Source organism: Sceloporus occidentalis, unplaced genomic scaffold, assembly GCF_023333645.1.
Source record: "Sceloporus occidentalis isolate IW3139 unplaced genomic scaffold, rSceOcc1.0.p SCAF_14, whole genome shotgun sequence".
Lineage (NCBI taxonomy): Eukaryota > Metazoa > Chordata > Lepidosauria > Squamata > Phrynosomatidae > Sceloporus > Sceloporus occidentalis.
This window is the reverse complement of record NW_028316994.1, coordinates 14,851,972-14,867,777: the sequence shown is the minus strand read 5'-3', so window position 1 is coordinate 14,867,777 and position 15,806 is coordinate 14,851,972. Positions and strand designations below refer to the sequence as shown.

The 15,806-nt window shown below is 44.9% G+C and overlaps 2 protein-coding genes across 11 annotated transcripts in view; one reads left to right on the top strand and one right to left on the bottom strand.

Moving 5' to 3' along the window:
• The window catches only part of LOC149304188 (Y+L amino acid transporter 1-like), a 20,667-nt gene extending 13,786 nt beyond the window's left edge, over nucleotides 1-6,881 (top strand). For 7 of the 10 annotated variants that reach the window (XM_089480495.1, XM_089480491.1, XM_089480494.1 and 4 more), the window contains 4 exons: nucleotides 756-852; nucleotides 3,471-3,620; nucleotides 4,205-4,388; nucleotides 4,917-5,670. In XM_089480495.1, coding sequence (XP_089336621.1) covers nucleotides 756-852; nucleotides 3,471-3,620; nucleotides 4,205-4,388; nucleotides 4,917-4,999 — 514 coding nt within the window. In that variant the 3' untranslated portion in view covers nucleotides 5,000-5,670. Of the gene's footprint in view, nucleotides 1-755; nucleotides 853-3,470; nucleotides 3,621-4,204; nucleotides 4,389-4,916; nucleotides 5,671-6,083 lie in introns of those variants that run through there. The other 3 variants (XM_089480498.1, XM_089480496.1, XM_089480497.1) reach the window with 3 other exon arrangements.
• Nucleotides 5,753-15,806, bottom strand: LOC149304187 (mitochondrial inner membrane protein OXA1L-like). The gene is made up of 10 exons (XM_089480499.1): nucleotides 15,699-15,806; nucleotides 14,842-14,985; nucleotides 14,222-14,402; nucleotides 13,033-13,176; nucleotides 12,277-12,362; nucleotides 12,006-12,170; nucleotides 9,466-9,570; nucleotides 7,452-7,614; nucleotides 7,253-7,333; nucleotides 5,753-5,984 (listed from the first exon to the last, which is right to left on the bottom strand). Exons 1-10 carry the CDS (start codon nucleotides 15,786-15,788, stop codon nucleotides 5,881-5,883), a joined length of 1,263 nt encoding a protein of 420 aa, XP_089336625.1. The 5' UTR covers nucleotides 15,789-15,806; the 3' UTR covers nucleotides 5,753-5,880.

Sequence of the window (15,806 nt, the reverse complement as noted above, 5' to 3'; positions counted from 1 at the left end):
TAGTTTTTTGTGGGTTTTTTGGGCTATGTGGCCATGTTCTAAAAGAGTTTGTTCCTGACATTTCACCAGCATCTGTTCTCTGAAGATGCCAGCCACAGTTGCTGGTGAAACGTCAGGAACAAACTCTTCTAGAACATGGCCACAGAGCCTGAAAAACCCACAAAAAACTATGGCTGAAGTGAAGCTGTCTTACTTTGGACACACTGGGCCCAAACAGACAGGCCAAAATAAAGCTGCTTTGGGTCACTTTGGAGGTATGCTGTTTAAATGATGCATTCATCCTAGGAGGTCAGAAGCTATGCCAAAGCCACACTCCAGTCCTAAGGACTGCAGCATAGCATCGGTGCAGCTTCTGGCCTCTTAAGATGTGTGTGACATTTAAACAGCATACCTCCAAAGTGACTCGAAACAGCTTTATTTTGGTCTGGCTGTTCGTTAGACATCTCATTGGAAAAGATGAGAATGCTGGAAAACCTGAAGGCAGTAGGGAAAGAGGGAGGACCACACTACAGGTGTATTGATTCAGTGGCCTTGGGTTTGTGAGACCTGAGCATGGGAGCTGATGTCTAGGGTTTATGAAGATTTCTCATTCATAGGATTGTGATAAGTCAAAGCCAATTTAATGGCACATAACAACATTTTGCATGAGAATGCCCTTTCCTCTCAGTTCCCAGGCTAGTCTTGATCATAAGCTTGAGACAATTCTCTTCCATCTCAGCCAGTATTTTCCCCTCACACTTGCTCATTCTTCACAGGTTGTTTTTTGTTGGCTCCCGAGAAGGGCACCTGCCTGATGCCATCAGCATGATTCATGTCTGGCGGTTCACTCCTGTGCCAGCCTTGCTCTTTAATGTAAGTCTCATGGGATGAAGGGAGGGAGACCCAGCCTTCATGGTGTGCGGAGGGGAACCAGCCTTTAAAAATATCTGTTTTTCCAATAGCTTCATAAGGAATGAGACAAACCACACTTAATGAAGGAAGGCTGCAAACCCTCCAGAGTATCAACTAAACTTTGCAACCTTTATTTCGTAGATTCCAATGGCAATTCTGTTCATTTTTACTCAGAAATGAATTCCTCTGTGTCAACAGCATAGGTAGACACATGCAGGCCTCACACTGCCATGGCTATTTATGTGGAACTCAGCTCTGCAGGGGAATCATCGACTCTACAGATATTCTTGGCTGTGATTCCAAGAAATCTTTCCCAATTCACCCAATTGTAAGGGATTGTTGAAGCTGTAGGTCTAAACTTCCCGAATACCAAAGATTCCCCATGACTGCCTTTGACTCTTTAAAGTGTAAAACAGAAATCTATTTTAAAAAGTGACTTCAGAGCTAGTGTGGCAGAATGGTTAGAGTATTAGGCAGGAGCTTAGAAGATTTAGGTTCTAGTTCTCTCAGAGCTATGAAACCGACTGGGTGACCGATGGGCAAGGCCCTCTCAGACTGATCTACCTCACAGGATTGTTGTAGTGAGATTAAAGTAGAGGAGGAGGAGGAGGAGGAGGAGGAGGAGAGCAATGAATGTTATCTTCAGCTCACTGGAGGGAATGCACAATATAAATGTTACCAGAGCAACACATTTCCATTTTTTTTATTTTGCAAAAACTGTAGTTGGTGGGTACCTGCTTTGCAGTGGCTTTCTTTTGTTTATGAAATAATTTTCTAAAATGGTGTTTGCTCTACCCAACAATTCTCTGGTAGCAGCAGGAACCTATACCAGACGACATAGTTTTGACCTCTGGATTCTACAGCAGGGGACAGAAACACTGTAAAAATAAAGAGCTTAATATCTCTTGAATTAAGTAGTCTTTGAACCATCCCTTAAAGCAGTCCAAGTAAATGGCATAACTCAGAGGTATGTTTTTTTTGTCCCAAGCATTAATACTTTGCTGGGCAGTGGATCAGGGTCTGCACATAACTGTCCAGCCTTCTTCCTTATCTCTACACAAGGCAAACGAGATTCTAGCCTGTCCACATTGCTCATGCTGACCCCAATATATTACTTCACGAGGGAGATTAATCCGCTTCCTTCTGTCTTCTGAGGCTCCTTTGAAAGCAGAGATAGCTCCAGAAATGCCAATGTCTTCCTGGCTTTCAGAGGTTCTCTCCTTGCTGAGGTGAAGAGAAAGGCAGACCCATTTCCACCCCAACAGCAAGAGTTTGGTTGTTTCTCCTGGCTTAGTAAAGAACTTTCATACCTTCCAACACTTTCAATATGATAACCAGGACATGTGTGGCCAAGCAACACCAGAGTGTAGAAGGCAAAGGTCATTAATGAGGAAGAAGACCCAAGCAAGGAGAAGCTGCAGCAGTTTTCTTTCGCCTTATCTTTCTGGAAAAGGCAAGATTCAGCCTCCTTCCTGCTAAGTTACTCAAGTGCAAGATACATTTCCACTTTCAAATCAGTTTGCAATAGTTGAAGCAAGCCCAGGACAAAGAGGGAAAAGTGGGAGGAAGAGATAGAAACTTGGACATAGTAATAGGAACTGAAAAGTAGAATGGCAGAGGATTAATTAGGACTGCCCTTGACAAATTGGGACTATTGGAAGGTATGCTATTCTACAAGGGAAGGAAGTTCAGGAGCAGGAATTGGTTCAACCACAAAGCAGGGTGAGACCATGGACAATGGAGGGGAGGAAGAGTGAAGTTGCAAGACGTTCTTGGAGAATAGAAATGGGTATGTGATCCAGCCTGCCCTTTGGACACTTTGCTACCCCTTCAGGTATAGTACAGGCTTCCCTGCCAGTGCTAAAGTAACACAGTGAATTCTATATTGGGAATATAGGATGGGCAGAATCTTATCATTTGCTTCAGTCAGCATGTTTTAGGCAAATTCTCCCTGTGCATGTGAAACTCCTTCTGGCTCACTCAAAAAGCAGCTGTTTGGTGAGCGGCTTGGAATGCTACTGGAACGGAGAAGGTGACGTGAAGGGTCAACCCCACATGCATTTTCCCCTTTCCATTTCTGCTCCCAGCAGCCTGCCAATTGGGCAGAGAGGTGTCTGGGAATTCAGGGGCTCAGACACCCAGAGCGGGCCATGCTCAAGGCATTGGAAGGCCAGATGTGGCCTGTCTGTGATCTAGATAGCATACCACCACTGAGAAAGCAGGTGTGAGCTATTGTTGGGAAGGTTTCTCTCTTAGAAACCACCATGGCAGTTGTTGTGTGAGAGCCCAGGGAGGGAGAAGGGGATTACATACAATGAGTCAACGCCCAAAATGACATAAAGCAATGGTTTTAGGAATACTTGTGGGTTTTCCTAGGGAGATGTGGGTGGCCTGACACTTGGTGAGGACTGGGTTCATGGAGTCCATTATGTAGTCCACAAACCTTACTGACAGATTTCTATTCCCAGTTCAGAGAGAGATGTGGGTGGAGTGTGAGCTGACAGGAAGACAGAATAGTTTATTCCAGTAAGCCTGCATGGGCCTTGCTTCATTTTTTTCATATTTTTTTTTTTTTGCAGGGAGCTATGTCTCTGGTCTATTTGTGTGTAGAAGACATCTTCCAGCTTATCAACTATTACAGCTTCAGCTACTGGTTCTTTGTGGGGCTGTCAATTGCAGGGCAACTCTATCTGCGCTGGAAGGAGCCATCAAAAGAACGTCCCCTCAAGGTAGGGAGAGAAGGAACAACACTAAGCCTACATGTTGAACATAATGAGCTCACCCCCACAACAGTGCTCTGCTGCATGGTTAAAATTTACAGAGCAGGCTACTCAGGATCTCCTAATATTGACTAGGATTTTTTTTGCACACCTTTCCTTTAACACAGGTGGGGAACCACATTAATCCATGGTGGGGGCAGAGGATATTCCTTCTTCCACACACAAGGGCAGGTGAAAAGATACCTGGGTGCAATCTACAGTTCATCAGTTCCAAGGGGGCTTAAAGGCCTTTGGCCAGAAAGTCACCTTCCTACTTTATCTTCCAGAGCAACTCTGGCCTCCAAATGTTGTCCAAAGGATTCCAACTCCTTCACCACTGCCCCTCCTGGTTAGGGTTGATAGCAGCCAACACCATTGGAGAGCCATACCCATTAATCCTAGTTTTGTCCTTGCTGGTTACTAAATGTTCGACTGGAAACAGCATCTGGTGGAAAGGGGAGCAGTGAGGGAATAACAGGAAGATGGGGCATTTAGGAGGGTCGTAGTGTTCGGAAATCAGTAGCCTATTTTATGTCCTCTTCTTGTCCTAATAGCTCAGCATCATCTTTCCCATCATCTTCTGCCTCTGCACTATCTTCCTGGTAGTTGTCCCTCTCTACAGTGACCTCATCAACTCTCTCATTGGCATTGCTATTGCGGCTTCTGGCTTGCCTGTCTATTACCTGGTGGTTCGGGTACCTGAAGACAAGAGACCACAGTGCCTACGTCGGGTTGTAGGTAGGTGATGGTCTTGATTTCTTAGTTCTCACCCAAACACACTCTAGTGGGATGCCAGAAAGGCTAATTTTCCAGGCAGACTTGGCTCTGGGACAGTTAAAATCTCCTACAATCTCATCACACTGTTTTGCCTCCTCTCAACTGTTAGAAAGAATGCAAAATAACCATCAGTTCAACCTGATTCTATAAATGAATCTGGACGAGGTAAAAGGATTAGAATTTTGCAACTGTATAGAGTGGGAAATCCTTCAATTCAGGGATGGTGAACATGTGGATTTCCAAATATTATTGGACTACAACTCCCAATCAGCCCTAGTCAGCAGTCCATTGTGGGGTACGATGAGAGGTGCAGTCCCACACCTAGAGAGGTGCTACTCAAAATAGTGGTCCATGTGAACTCACTTTACTTTGAGTCACTAATATCCCAGCCACAACCATAGCAATGTTTTTCATAATTCTCCTTTCTCATAGACTTTATTATCTCACCTTTCTCACTAACTGAGCTGACTTGTTCTGTTCTCCCCACAGTTTCTGTGACGCGTTTCATCCAGATTGTGTCCCTGTCTGTCTTGACAGAGATGGATCCTGACAACGAAGTAAAGTCTCAGTGATAGAGGCACAGTCATCAGGGGAGGCTGGCTTCTCCCCTCTCCTTTTGAAATGGACTCTTCCGAGACCTCTAATTTATTGTTTCCTACTTGGAAAATTGTTGCTGCATCTGTGGGACTTGGTGCACAGGGACCCATGCCAGCAGCTGAGTCCCAATAAATCGTCAGGACTCCATAGACTTGCCTGGGATTTTTTAAAAAAGGTTGTCAGCTGTCATCTCTGGTTTATGCCTGTTTTCAAATGGGAGGAACTGAGAAAAGCTACTTTTTGGACTGCAGCTCTCTGAATCTCCCTGGAGTGGTAGACTAAGAAAATATTTTTTTCCAGTTCTGCAGATGGCTCATGACAACCTATGGTGATATGTCATAAAGTGGCCAGCTTCCCCCACAGTATAGCTTACCTTCTTTCCCACCCAGCTGTTGCTTCCTGTTTCCAGCAGTAAGCAGCCCACTGCCTTCCAGAAAAACCAAAAACAGGACAGAAGTCAAGAGAGCTTGCAACTGGCATTAGGGGCACACAGCCAATAAAACATCAAGATTCTTTTTGGTTAGATTCTCTCCATGCCTTCTGAATTGCAGTCTTTAAAAGAAAATAAGCTAGAGGGAAGTCAACTTGTGTGTAGAGAAAATTCTTTTGGGAAGGAGTTGTGTACAGCTTAATCCATATGGAGATGGGATGGAGGCTTAAAACCATCACCTTCCTTGTCTTTCTCTTTTACACTAACCAGACTGTAGTAGAGCTAGAAGAGGGAGAAGGAACTTCCAAGTCCTTTATTAAACAAAGATCAGAAAACTGGAGCGGTGGTGGTGGTAGGAATAGAACAACCTGCCCCCATGCCAAGTCTTTGCTTTGAACAGGGCCTGGTGGAGTTGACAGCTACTGCTCAACCTAATGTGTCCTCCCATGGTCTCTTTGGCGGTGGTGGCTTCGTCACAGGGGGTCTGTGTTGTTCCAGGGGATTGTGGGAAAAGGTCTGCCGCAGTGGCCCTGAGTGTGGAAAAGAATAAACATTTTTTAAAAATTAAAACTTTTTTTTGGCAAACTTATTTATTTATTGGATTTAACCCCAACTTTCTCCCCAAATAGGATCGAAGGGGCCTTCAAAAACATGATTAAAACAGCTAAAATATTTAAAACACTTTCGATACACAGAGAGAGCACATCATTTCACACAATGCAACTCCACAGTTAAAACTGAAAAGCCTGCCTAAATAACAACATCGTCATCATCCAGTGGAAAGACAGGAGGGAAGGAGCCAACCTGACCTGTGTGGAAGGGAGTTCCACAGCCTGGGAGTAGCCATGGAGAAGACTCTCCTCAGGAACCACCCTGGTGAAGGTGGTGGGACTGCAAGAAAGCCCTCCTCTGCCAATCTTAGTGCGTACCGTGGTTTATGTAAGGAGATACATTCTTTCAAACTAAGCTGAAAGAACAAACACCCACCCTCCATTTGCAATTTCTAAAAATGAGCACATGGGAAGAATGTGTGAACTTTATTGCAACAGATCAATAGTCTAGGAATTCCTGGGTGAGTGACTTATTTGTGCTGATCCCAGGATATTCAGAACTCCTGTGTTGTTTTTTGGACTTAAAATCTTCTATTGAAGGCACAGGGAAATACTAACAACCCCCAAACTGTTTTAGGTCTGGGGACTTCTCTCTCAAACTGGAACTAATTTCTTTGTCAGAACTCTCTCTAAGCTGAACACAGCATATGGGTGAGGAGGAACATGGCAGAATTGCATCCTGTGACCCCAAGGATTAAAGGGGGACCTAAATCTGCCCACTCCTCATGTAGTCCAGCATCCTATTTCCCACTATGCAAAAGGATCTTGTAGTACCTAACTGAAAGAAAGAAGCTGGTATCATGAGCCTTCGTAGACTTGAGCCCAGTTCCTCAGATGCATGTTTGGAGTGGAGAATCCAGAGACAGATCTATATAATCTGGTTGTGTGTGAGAATGTCAATTCAAATTTAAAACCTTGTGTGGGTGTGGAGACGAGGTGGCAAAAGGCAGGAAGAAGGCTGTCGCATAAGTACAAGGAGAGTAGATAACCATATGAATGCATACTAGAATGTAATGTGGGAACCAGAGAGGATGTGATGAACTGGTCAAAGGTGACCTTCAGAGAATGGTGGTTAGATAGTGCTGAAATTCGTGTAGTGTGCCTGGAAACCACAGTACACCCTATATGTGTCCAACACATACATATGCCAAGTGGCCATGGATGGTGGTCCAGGAATGGAGACCTACCTTTAGCTGCCATATCCAGGTGATTTTTGATCCGCCGCTCCCGTTCTTCCAGCTGTTGAGCCAACTGAGCATTCTTCCATCCTGTAGGTTGATTTGAGGCAGGAGGCAATTAGCTTTGTATGGAATGGGAAACTCCGAGAACCCCTCACCCTAATCCTCCCCATTGCCACCTTCAAACATCACTCTCTTGCCAACTTGCCTTTCTTGAGACTCTTGATAAAACCTTCCTGGGGAGGCAGGTCAGCTGGGTCATGTTCCACCCGCTCGGGGATGCGGAGGCGGGTGCGAACAGCGGGTATGCGCAGCACAGCCACCTGCACCAGCGAGAACAGGTTGGAGGTCATCCAGTAGGTGAAGACAGCCTACATGGGAGGAAAAAGAGAGTGTCAGCAGTGTTGTGGCCCAAGTGGAAAACTCCATGGGATCCACCACAGTGTGATAGAATAGGGGTGTCCCACACAGGACAGCAGTTGGATCTCACTTTAATCTTATGGAATCCTGAAATTTTTTTGTTTTGGGAAGGGATGTTGAATTCTCTGCCCAGCAGGCTATGTCAGGGGAATGGCCTAGACAAGTCTAAATACCTCAACCAAACTACAAATCCCAGGATTTCATAGAATAGAGATTTGGCTGTTAAAGCAGGGCCAAACCACTGTAATTGTCCAGTGTGGAAACTGCATGGGATAAATGCTTGTAAAGAGCAGTGATGTTTCCTATGTCAGTGGGGTAGTTAATCCACTTTGGCTTTGAGTCCAAACATTAAAGGAACTATTCAAGGTGCTGAACTTATTTTGGGGAATGGGGAAGACAGGATCCTGGATAGCTCTTTTAAATGTCAGACTAAAGTTGAGAGCAGACTGACTGCCCCACTGACATGGGAATCACCAGTCACTGCTGTTCTTGGGGTGTTAAATTGCTGATGCTGTGCCAGAGTTTGCAAAATGGAAGCTACAAAGACAACCAAGATGCGTTTTGGTTTCCCATGGTAATAAATTTGAGAAAGTTCTCCTAGAATCTCTCCATGGTGGAAGAAATCCTAATCTATGGGTGCATCTAAACCACAGAATCAGTGCATTGTAACTGCTTTATTGTTAAGGAAAAAGCAGCATGGGATATACAGTCAAAGAAATAAAACTTGTATGTGAAAGTCAGGGTGACTCAGCAAAAGCAATTAGGAGCCACACAGGTGTAAAAGGTAATGGAATTAACAAGTCCTAAATGCCAAGGACAGAAATGCAAAGTGGATAATTGAACACACCTGAGAATTGTTAAATGGTCAAGGCTGAGATGATGAAATCATTAATTGTGGGTTGAACCAAGAGAACCAATGAGAGTGGATGTACACGCCCACTGGGTGGAAACAGACAACAGTGGGTGGGATTTTGCAACGACTATAATAATGGCTATGAATCCCAATGTATTTTGTGGGTAGTATTGGAGTAGTTGTGAGTTGTACTGGATAGTTTTGGAGCTGTATACTGTATAGTAGAATAAAGTAGATCTTTTATATAAGACTACTGAGTTGTCTGGTGTCTTGAGTGAAGATACAAGAGCCAGCAGGATCCTGAAGAAGTGTGAAGACTTCTGTGAAAGCAAGAGTGAGAAGGCTTGGAGAGTTTGTCAGGGTCTTCAGCCTATTCTCTGTAACTCTGCTGCTTTAGAGCAAAGCTTTAACCACTGGCCAAAACTGGTCAGCGCCGGTGCGTAACAAGGTGGTGAGTTCGAGCCAGAGGTGAAGAACAACAACTCCCATCATCCCTGACATATTTGCCATGGCTCAATGCTATGAAATTCTGGGATTTGTAGTTTGGTGAGATATTCAGACTTCTCTGTCAGAGTGCTGGTGCCACAACATACTACAAATCCCAGGTTTCTATAGGATGGAGCCATGACAGTTAAACTGCATTAGTTTTGCAGTGTGCAGCAGCCTATGATGACCAAGGTGAGAGAACTAGGTTGCACACAATTAGTCTGAATCAGCCATGGGATGTTTTGTATGCATATATAAAAAGAACATGTTCAAAGCCTCTTCTATGGCTATGGTTCATAAACTTTGGTCATCCAGGTGTTTTGGATTTCAGCTTCCACAAGCCTCAGCAAGTCTGATCAATGGTCAGGGATTCTGGGAGCCGAAGTCCAATGCATCTACAAGACCCAATTTGAGAACCACCATTTCACAGTAAATAGATGGAATGAGAAAGAACCCTCCTCACCGTTGGGAAGGAGATTGTGAGAGGCAGGATAACAATCGGCATCACTCGGAAAACTGTTTTCATAACCCGGAGGTTTGGGTTGGACACTCCTGATTCGGCCCCCAGCTACAGAGGGGAAAGAAAGGCAGTTACTTTCCTACTTTTGCATTCTTAAAAATACTTCTCCCCATCTGAGTTTGTTCCTCCCTTAGAGAAGTGATTTTGGAATTGTGGGAGTATATTTGTGGAGGCATTATATAAAGCTTCAGGGAGGAACATATTGGTGATTCCTTCAACAATAAACAACTGTGTGCCTTGCATGTATCCTCCCCCCCAAAAAACAAACAAACAAACAAACAAAAAAAACAGGCTCACTGAAAATGATTTATGAGCTGGCCTGAATTCAAAGATCTTTGAGGGAGGACTTTCTCAGTTCTACAACCTTCATAGGCACAGTTGGTAAGCACACAGGAAAGGGCCTTTTCAGTGACTGCTACCTGACTGTGGAACTCCTTCCCATGGGAAGTCTGTTGTTTGTTTGTTTGTTTATTTATTTATTTTCATTTCTATGCCGCCTTTTCCCCTGGATGGACCCTGCTCCCTTCTCGTCGGCAGATTAACACCAATGGTGTCCTGCGTGGAGGTTACATCTTTGTACATTGGCTGCTGTATGCAGGAATTAGAACTGGGCAGCTTCGTAATATTTGTATCGAGTAAAGGGATGCTGTTACATTACTATGTGTAGCAGGACCAGCGAAGTGGTGGGACTGGAAAAAAAGCCCTCAGATGAGGATCTCAGAACACAGGTGGGTTTATATAAGGATATATAATCTTTCAGACAGTGTGGACCCAAGGTATCTAGACCTTAGAAAAACTTTGGTCAGGATGCACTCAGTGACTTAAAGGCATTTAAGTCCCTTTCTGGATGGAGCACAGAGAGTATTCTTATGCCCTTGCGTTCTGTCCAAAAACTGAGTACAGTCAGCCCTCCGCATTTGTGGCTTTGATTATTCATGGATTTGATTAGTATGTTCTCTAGGAATCTCTAAATCCTCCAAACAGCCAGAAGTCATCCTGGAGGGCCTAAAGATTCCTAGAGAGCACTTTTCTAGGAATTTGTAGGCCCTCCAGCTTAATTCTGTACTCATCCTCTAGATCAGGGGTAGGCAACCTGCGGCCCGGGGGCCGGATGCGGCCCGGGAAGGCCTTGGGACTGGCCCCAGCCTGGTCCTGCCGCCGATTGCCGCCGGAGCCTTTGGCCTCTCGTGTGAGGGTGTGGCCTATCAGGCGGAGGCGGGCAAGGGGAGGCAAGCAGCGGGCAAGGGGGGCAATTGTCTATAGAAGCCTCAGAAACATGCATTTATATTAACATTTTTTTAAAAAATCAGCAAAATTTTTTTGCATGTCCTCCATTTTAAAAAAGTGTCCTCCATTTGAAAATTTTGTCCTTCGTTTGTCCTGGTTTATTTATTTAGTTATTTTTGAAAAATTATTTAATTATTTATTTTTTGGCTTCGCCACCCCCCCCCCCCCCCAGTTGTCTGAGGGACAGCAACCCAGCCCCCGGCTCAAAAAGGTTGCCTACCCCTGCTCTAGATGTTAACCATAGAGTTGTGCTAGAGGACTTAGAAATTTCAGAAGAGGGATTTTCTTAGGTAACAACATAGTGTTTTTGTAATTTTTTTTTTTTTTTCATAGGGGTTCTCTGCTCCAAGCCCCAGCAAATGTGGAGGGTCCACTGTAGTTGTCAAGCCCTGGAAGGGCTGCTATTCCTTCTTATCAGATGGAAAGGAAAGGAGGCAGAAGGTGATTCATACTATGAAGATATGGCTATTCTGGGCTCCTGGGGGAAGCAAAAAACATGTTTCTTCCCACTGCGACCAAGCTGAGACCAACTGCTTCTGCATGGTCTGAACTGCCTCCCCAGCTCCCTCCTTGAGACTCTTTGTAGCTTCGCACCTGCTGGGCTGAGGGTGAACATGTAACTGTGCTGAGCATTGCTGTGTACACAGATAGGATCTGGCCTTTTCTTTTTCAGTCCCTGCTCAGCCATGAAATTTACTGGGCGCCCTTGGGTCGAACACTAGCTTTCAATTTGACCTTCCTTATATGGCTGTTATGAGAATGTCCTCTCCTGATCTACATGTGCTAGAAGCCTACTGTAGGGCTGACGGTGGTGATGGTGAACAGGTATTAATGTAAAAGTCCTTTCCCCCATATAAGGCAGGCCCCATGATCTCAGGGATACTGAAATATTAACCCAGCAAGTGCCTCCTCAGCTCCCCCAGTATCTCAGGGTGTCTCAAACTTACAGCACTTTCATAACTTCCTTATTATGTCTATGGCATGTGGGGTTTGTACCCTCTTTTCCAGCCACCCATTAACTCAGTCACCTCCTCAATGGCTGCAATCCAGCACAAATGACCCCTTATCCTATGTTCTTTGTGCTTTCCAGAGGTCTGTTGTAAGGAAAGAGGTAACTGGCAAACCACAAATAATGGTTGATTGCTATGATAAGTTTTGTATAAGCCTGGTGTTCACTTTCTTTGCCTAAGACTTACCTCTAAAATTGCCCACATGGTAACCGTCACTGCGAGGGGCAGGGCATAGTAAGGGTCGGCCACTGTGAGGTCTGAGAACCACCACAGCCCCCCAGTTTGCATGCTGGGGACTGGGAGCTCAGCCATTTTGCGCAAGGCGATGAAAAACGAGATGAAAATGGGTGCCTAAAAAAAAAAAGAGAGAGAGAGAGATTGAGAAAGGAAATGTTTAAATTGTGAGTAATGGAGAGTGTGGGGTGGAGCTGGTATTAGAAACGGGATGGAGACTCGCCTGGACAAGGGGCACCAGGAACCCCCGCAAGGGGTTGACATCGTGGGTTTTCTGGTAGAGGGCCAGATCTGAGTAAGCCTTTGCAACTGAAAAAGAAAAGGATGACAATTAATGGGAACTGAAGTATAGAGAAATCACTGCTCTGTTCTATCCATTTTACAATCCAACTTTCAACATCTATAGGGGTGCATCTTTGGTGTAGAAATAAAGCAAGAGGTCATCACTTTAAGTCGTGGAATCCCAGTATTTGTATGGAATCCTATCGAATACCAGGATTTGTACTTTTACAAGATCTTTAGCCTTCTCCGTCAAAGAGTACTGTTGCCTCACAAAAACTACAAATGCCTGGATTCTATAGGATGGAGCCATGGCAGTTCAAATGGTGCCAAGCTGCATTATTCCTACAGTGTAGATACACCTTTGATCAGCTCTCCCTTTCCTGATCCAGCACCATCCAGAAGACTTGGATGACAATTCCCAGTAGTTCAAGCCACCATCCTGCCTGTGAATGCTGGGAATTGTAGTCCAAAACATTTAGAAGACGCCTGGTTGGGAAATCCTAGATTAGGCACCTTCCTTCCACAAGGATCCTTCTTGCTTTGCCACCATCCAAGTGAAACTGCCTCCCTAGTCCCTTAGTTCCTCCCCATCCTTGTCTCTACCTTATCCTTCATTCCTTAATGGAAAATATTAATCTTGTCAAGGCCAGGCCAGGCCCTTTCTTTTGTTTTTTTTAAATCCCATTGGACAACTCACACTCAAACTTGTTTCCCATGCGCTTGGCTTCGTTCATGCGGGTGGTCAGCTCATTAATTTGAGGCAAGTGGTTGTTGAGCTTTGCAGCCTCTCGTTGTCCTTTCACAATGAGCGGAAAGACTAAGCAACGGGCCACCACCGTCCCTGAAAAAAATGGGCAGGACAGAACAACTCCATTACTTAGAAATAAAAAACAAGATTAGCCACAATGCAGTTCTGCAGATCATGACCTCATCCAATATGTTGTCATTACCTAAAATGCACAGTTTTGGTACTTTGACTCCAAAAAACCACTACATGAAGCTTAGCGAGCAAAGATGGGAAAGAGTACACATAATAAAGCTGAATAAATAATTTATGCAAAGGGCAGTGTGGTAATCATTAAGAGTCCAAACATTTTGCTTACTATATCCACCACTATACTACAGGCTGAATCTCCCTTATCCAGAATGTGAAATACTCCAAAATCCCCCCTAAACTGCAAATCCCAGGATTCCATAGGATGTTGCCATGGTAGTGAAACTGGAATCAAAATGCTCTAAAGACACTGTACCTAAACATTAGGAAGAACTTCCCAACAGTAAGAGCTGTCAAGAGTGTGGCAGACTTTCCTTCTTTGGAGATTTTAAAGTGGAGAATGGATGACTATCTGTAGGGAGTGCTTTGATTGGGTTTTCCTGCATGGCAGAATGGGGTTGGATTGGATGGCCCTTGGTGTCTCTTCCAACTCTATGATTCTAACTGTGTCGTATGAATGGATCTATGGTCTATCTAAGTCATGGTCGTGGGTAAAGGTCCTCTTATTGGCCTCCATCCCTGAATCAATTTGAGAGCCAGGGAGTGAGTCTGTAGTCTTCACAGTTGTTGGTGTTGTGTGCCTTCAAGTTGTATCTTACTTACCGTGACCCTAAGGAGACCATATCATGAGGTTCAGAGGAGATTTGCCATTGCCTTCCCCTTAGGCTGAGAGCATATGACTTGCCCAAGGTCACTCATTGTTGTTCATAGCTATGCTGGGATTCGAACTCTGGCCTACAGTCATAGTCCAGCGCTCAAACCATTACGCCACACTGGTTCTCTGCCACAGTACCAAGGCCATAAACACCATGGAGTTAATGGCTCTGCCAGATTATCCACAATGCCCTCTCTGCCAGGGAAAAGCTGCATCCGATTGCAGCATTCTCCTCACCTGCTACAATGGCTCCCCACCAAGGGAGCCCCACGTCCACATGGAGGCTCTCCAACAAGTTCTGGATCAGGCCTACCGGGGTGTGGGAACCTAAGCCCAGCTCAGCTAAGCTTAGCTCCTGAACGGCTTGGCCAAGATCTCCGGCGGCCAGAGAGGTTTCTATAGGTGGGGATACAACAGGCTGAACGACCCGGAGAAGAGAAAGACAGAAAAATAAGAGTATCAGTGTGATCAATGCACATTTTTATCATTTGCTTTGATCTGCAGTTGTTAAATCCTCAGTATTTACATAAAATACATTTATTATTTTATTATTTATAAAACTTAAAATATACACACATCTTTATATGCCCATTACACTAAATGTATATATCATCTAACACCTATTTTCCCAATACGTTTCTACTCCTTAATATATTTAACAGAGGAGTTCCTGTCTGTCCATAATACATCCTACTATCTCTCTCCCATCCTTTTAAACCTCTCTTAGGAATCTTTAGGTCCTTCAGCAAAACTTTACAGTCAATATCTGCCAGAATTTGACTGCAGATTCCTGTTGGAGGACCTTTGACAAAAGTCAAAGCTGGGAATGTGGAGGGCCGACTGTATATATCTCTTACCTGGGCACCAGCAACAGCCGCTGTGCTTTGACACCGGATTGATGGCCTCAGCAGGAGAGTGGGGCAGCCATTCAGATGATGCAGATGAGGGGAAAAGGGAGCTTTAACTCTTAGCCAGGCAGCTGGGAGAGATGTTTTGTGGATCTGGAAAGCAATTGTGAGAATCAGCATCCTTAAAATGTTATAAGGTAGAAAAGTTCCTGGTCTAATAACAGACTTCCCTCCAGAGCCACCAGACTACAATACCCATCAGCCTCTAAGACATCATGGCTGGGGATTATGAGGTCTGTAGCTGCATCCACACTGAAGAAATAATCCAGTCTGACACCATTTTAGCTGCCATGGCTCAATGCTATGGAATTCTGGGATGTGTAGTTTTGTGAGCTATTTAGGATGGAGCCATGGCAGTTAAAGCAGAGTCAAACTGCATTATTTCCGTAGTGCGGATGCTCCTATGCCTTTATGAGAACTGGACTACGACTCTGGAGAGCAGGGTTTGAATCTCTGTTTGGTGACGGAAACCCAATGGACAGCTTTGGGCAAGTCACACTGAAGAATTAATGCATTTTGACGTTGCTTTAACTGTCATGGAATCCTGGGATTTGTAGTTTGCTGCAGCACCTGAGCTCTCTAACAGAGAAGGCAAAGCATCTCACCAAACTACAGATGCCAGAATCCCACAGCATTGAGCCATGGCAGTTAAAGCGGTGTCAAGCCTCAGAAAACCCTGTGATAGTCCATCAATGCAAGACCAAGGCACTAGTCCCTGACATCCCATCTGCAAGGTCATGACCCCTGGCGATGCTGACGTCACAGGAAGAGTATTTCCCATCTTCCCCGGCGCCTCCAGCACCCACCTCTCTGTGGAGGCTCCCAATAAAGGGCCCCAGCCTTGAGACCCCCGTCTGGCTCCATGCTCGCCGGGCAGCTGCTGCAGGAGCCGCCATCGTCCCGTCTTGATCACA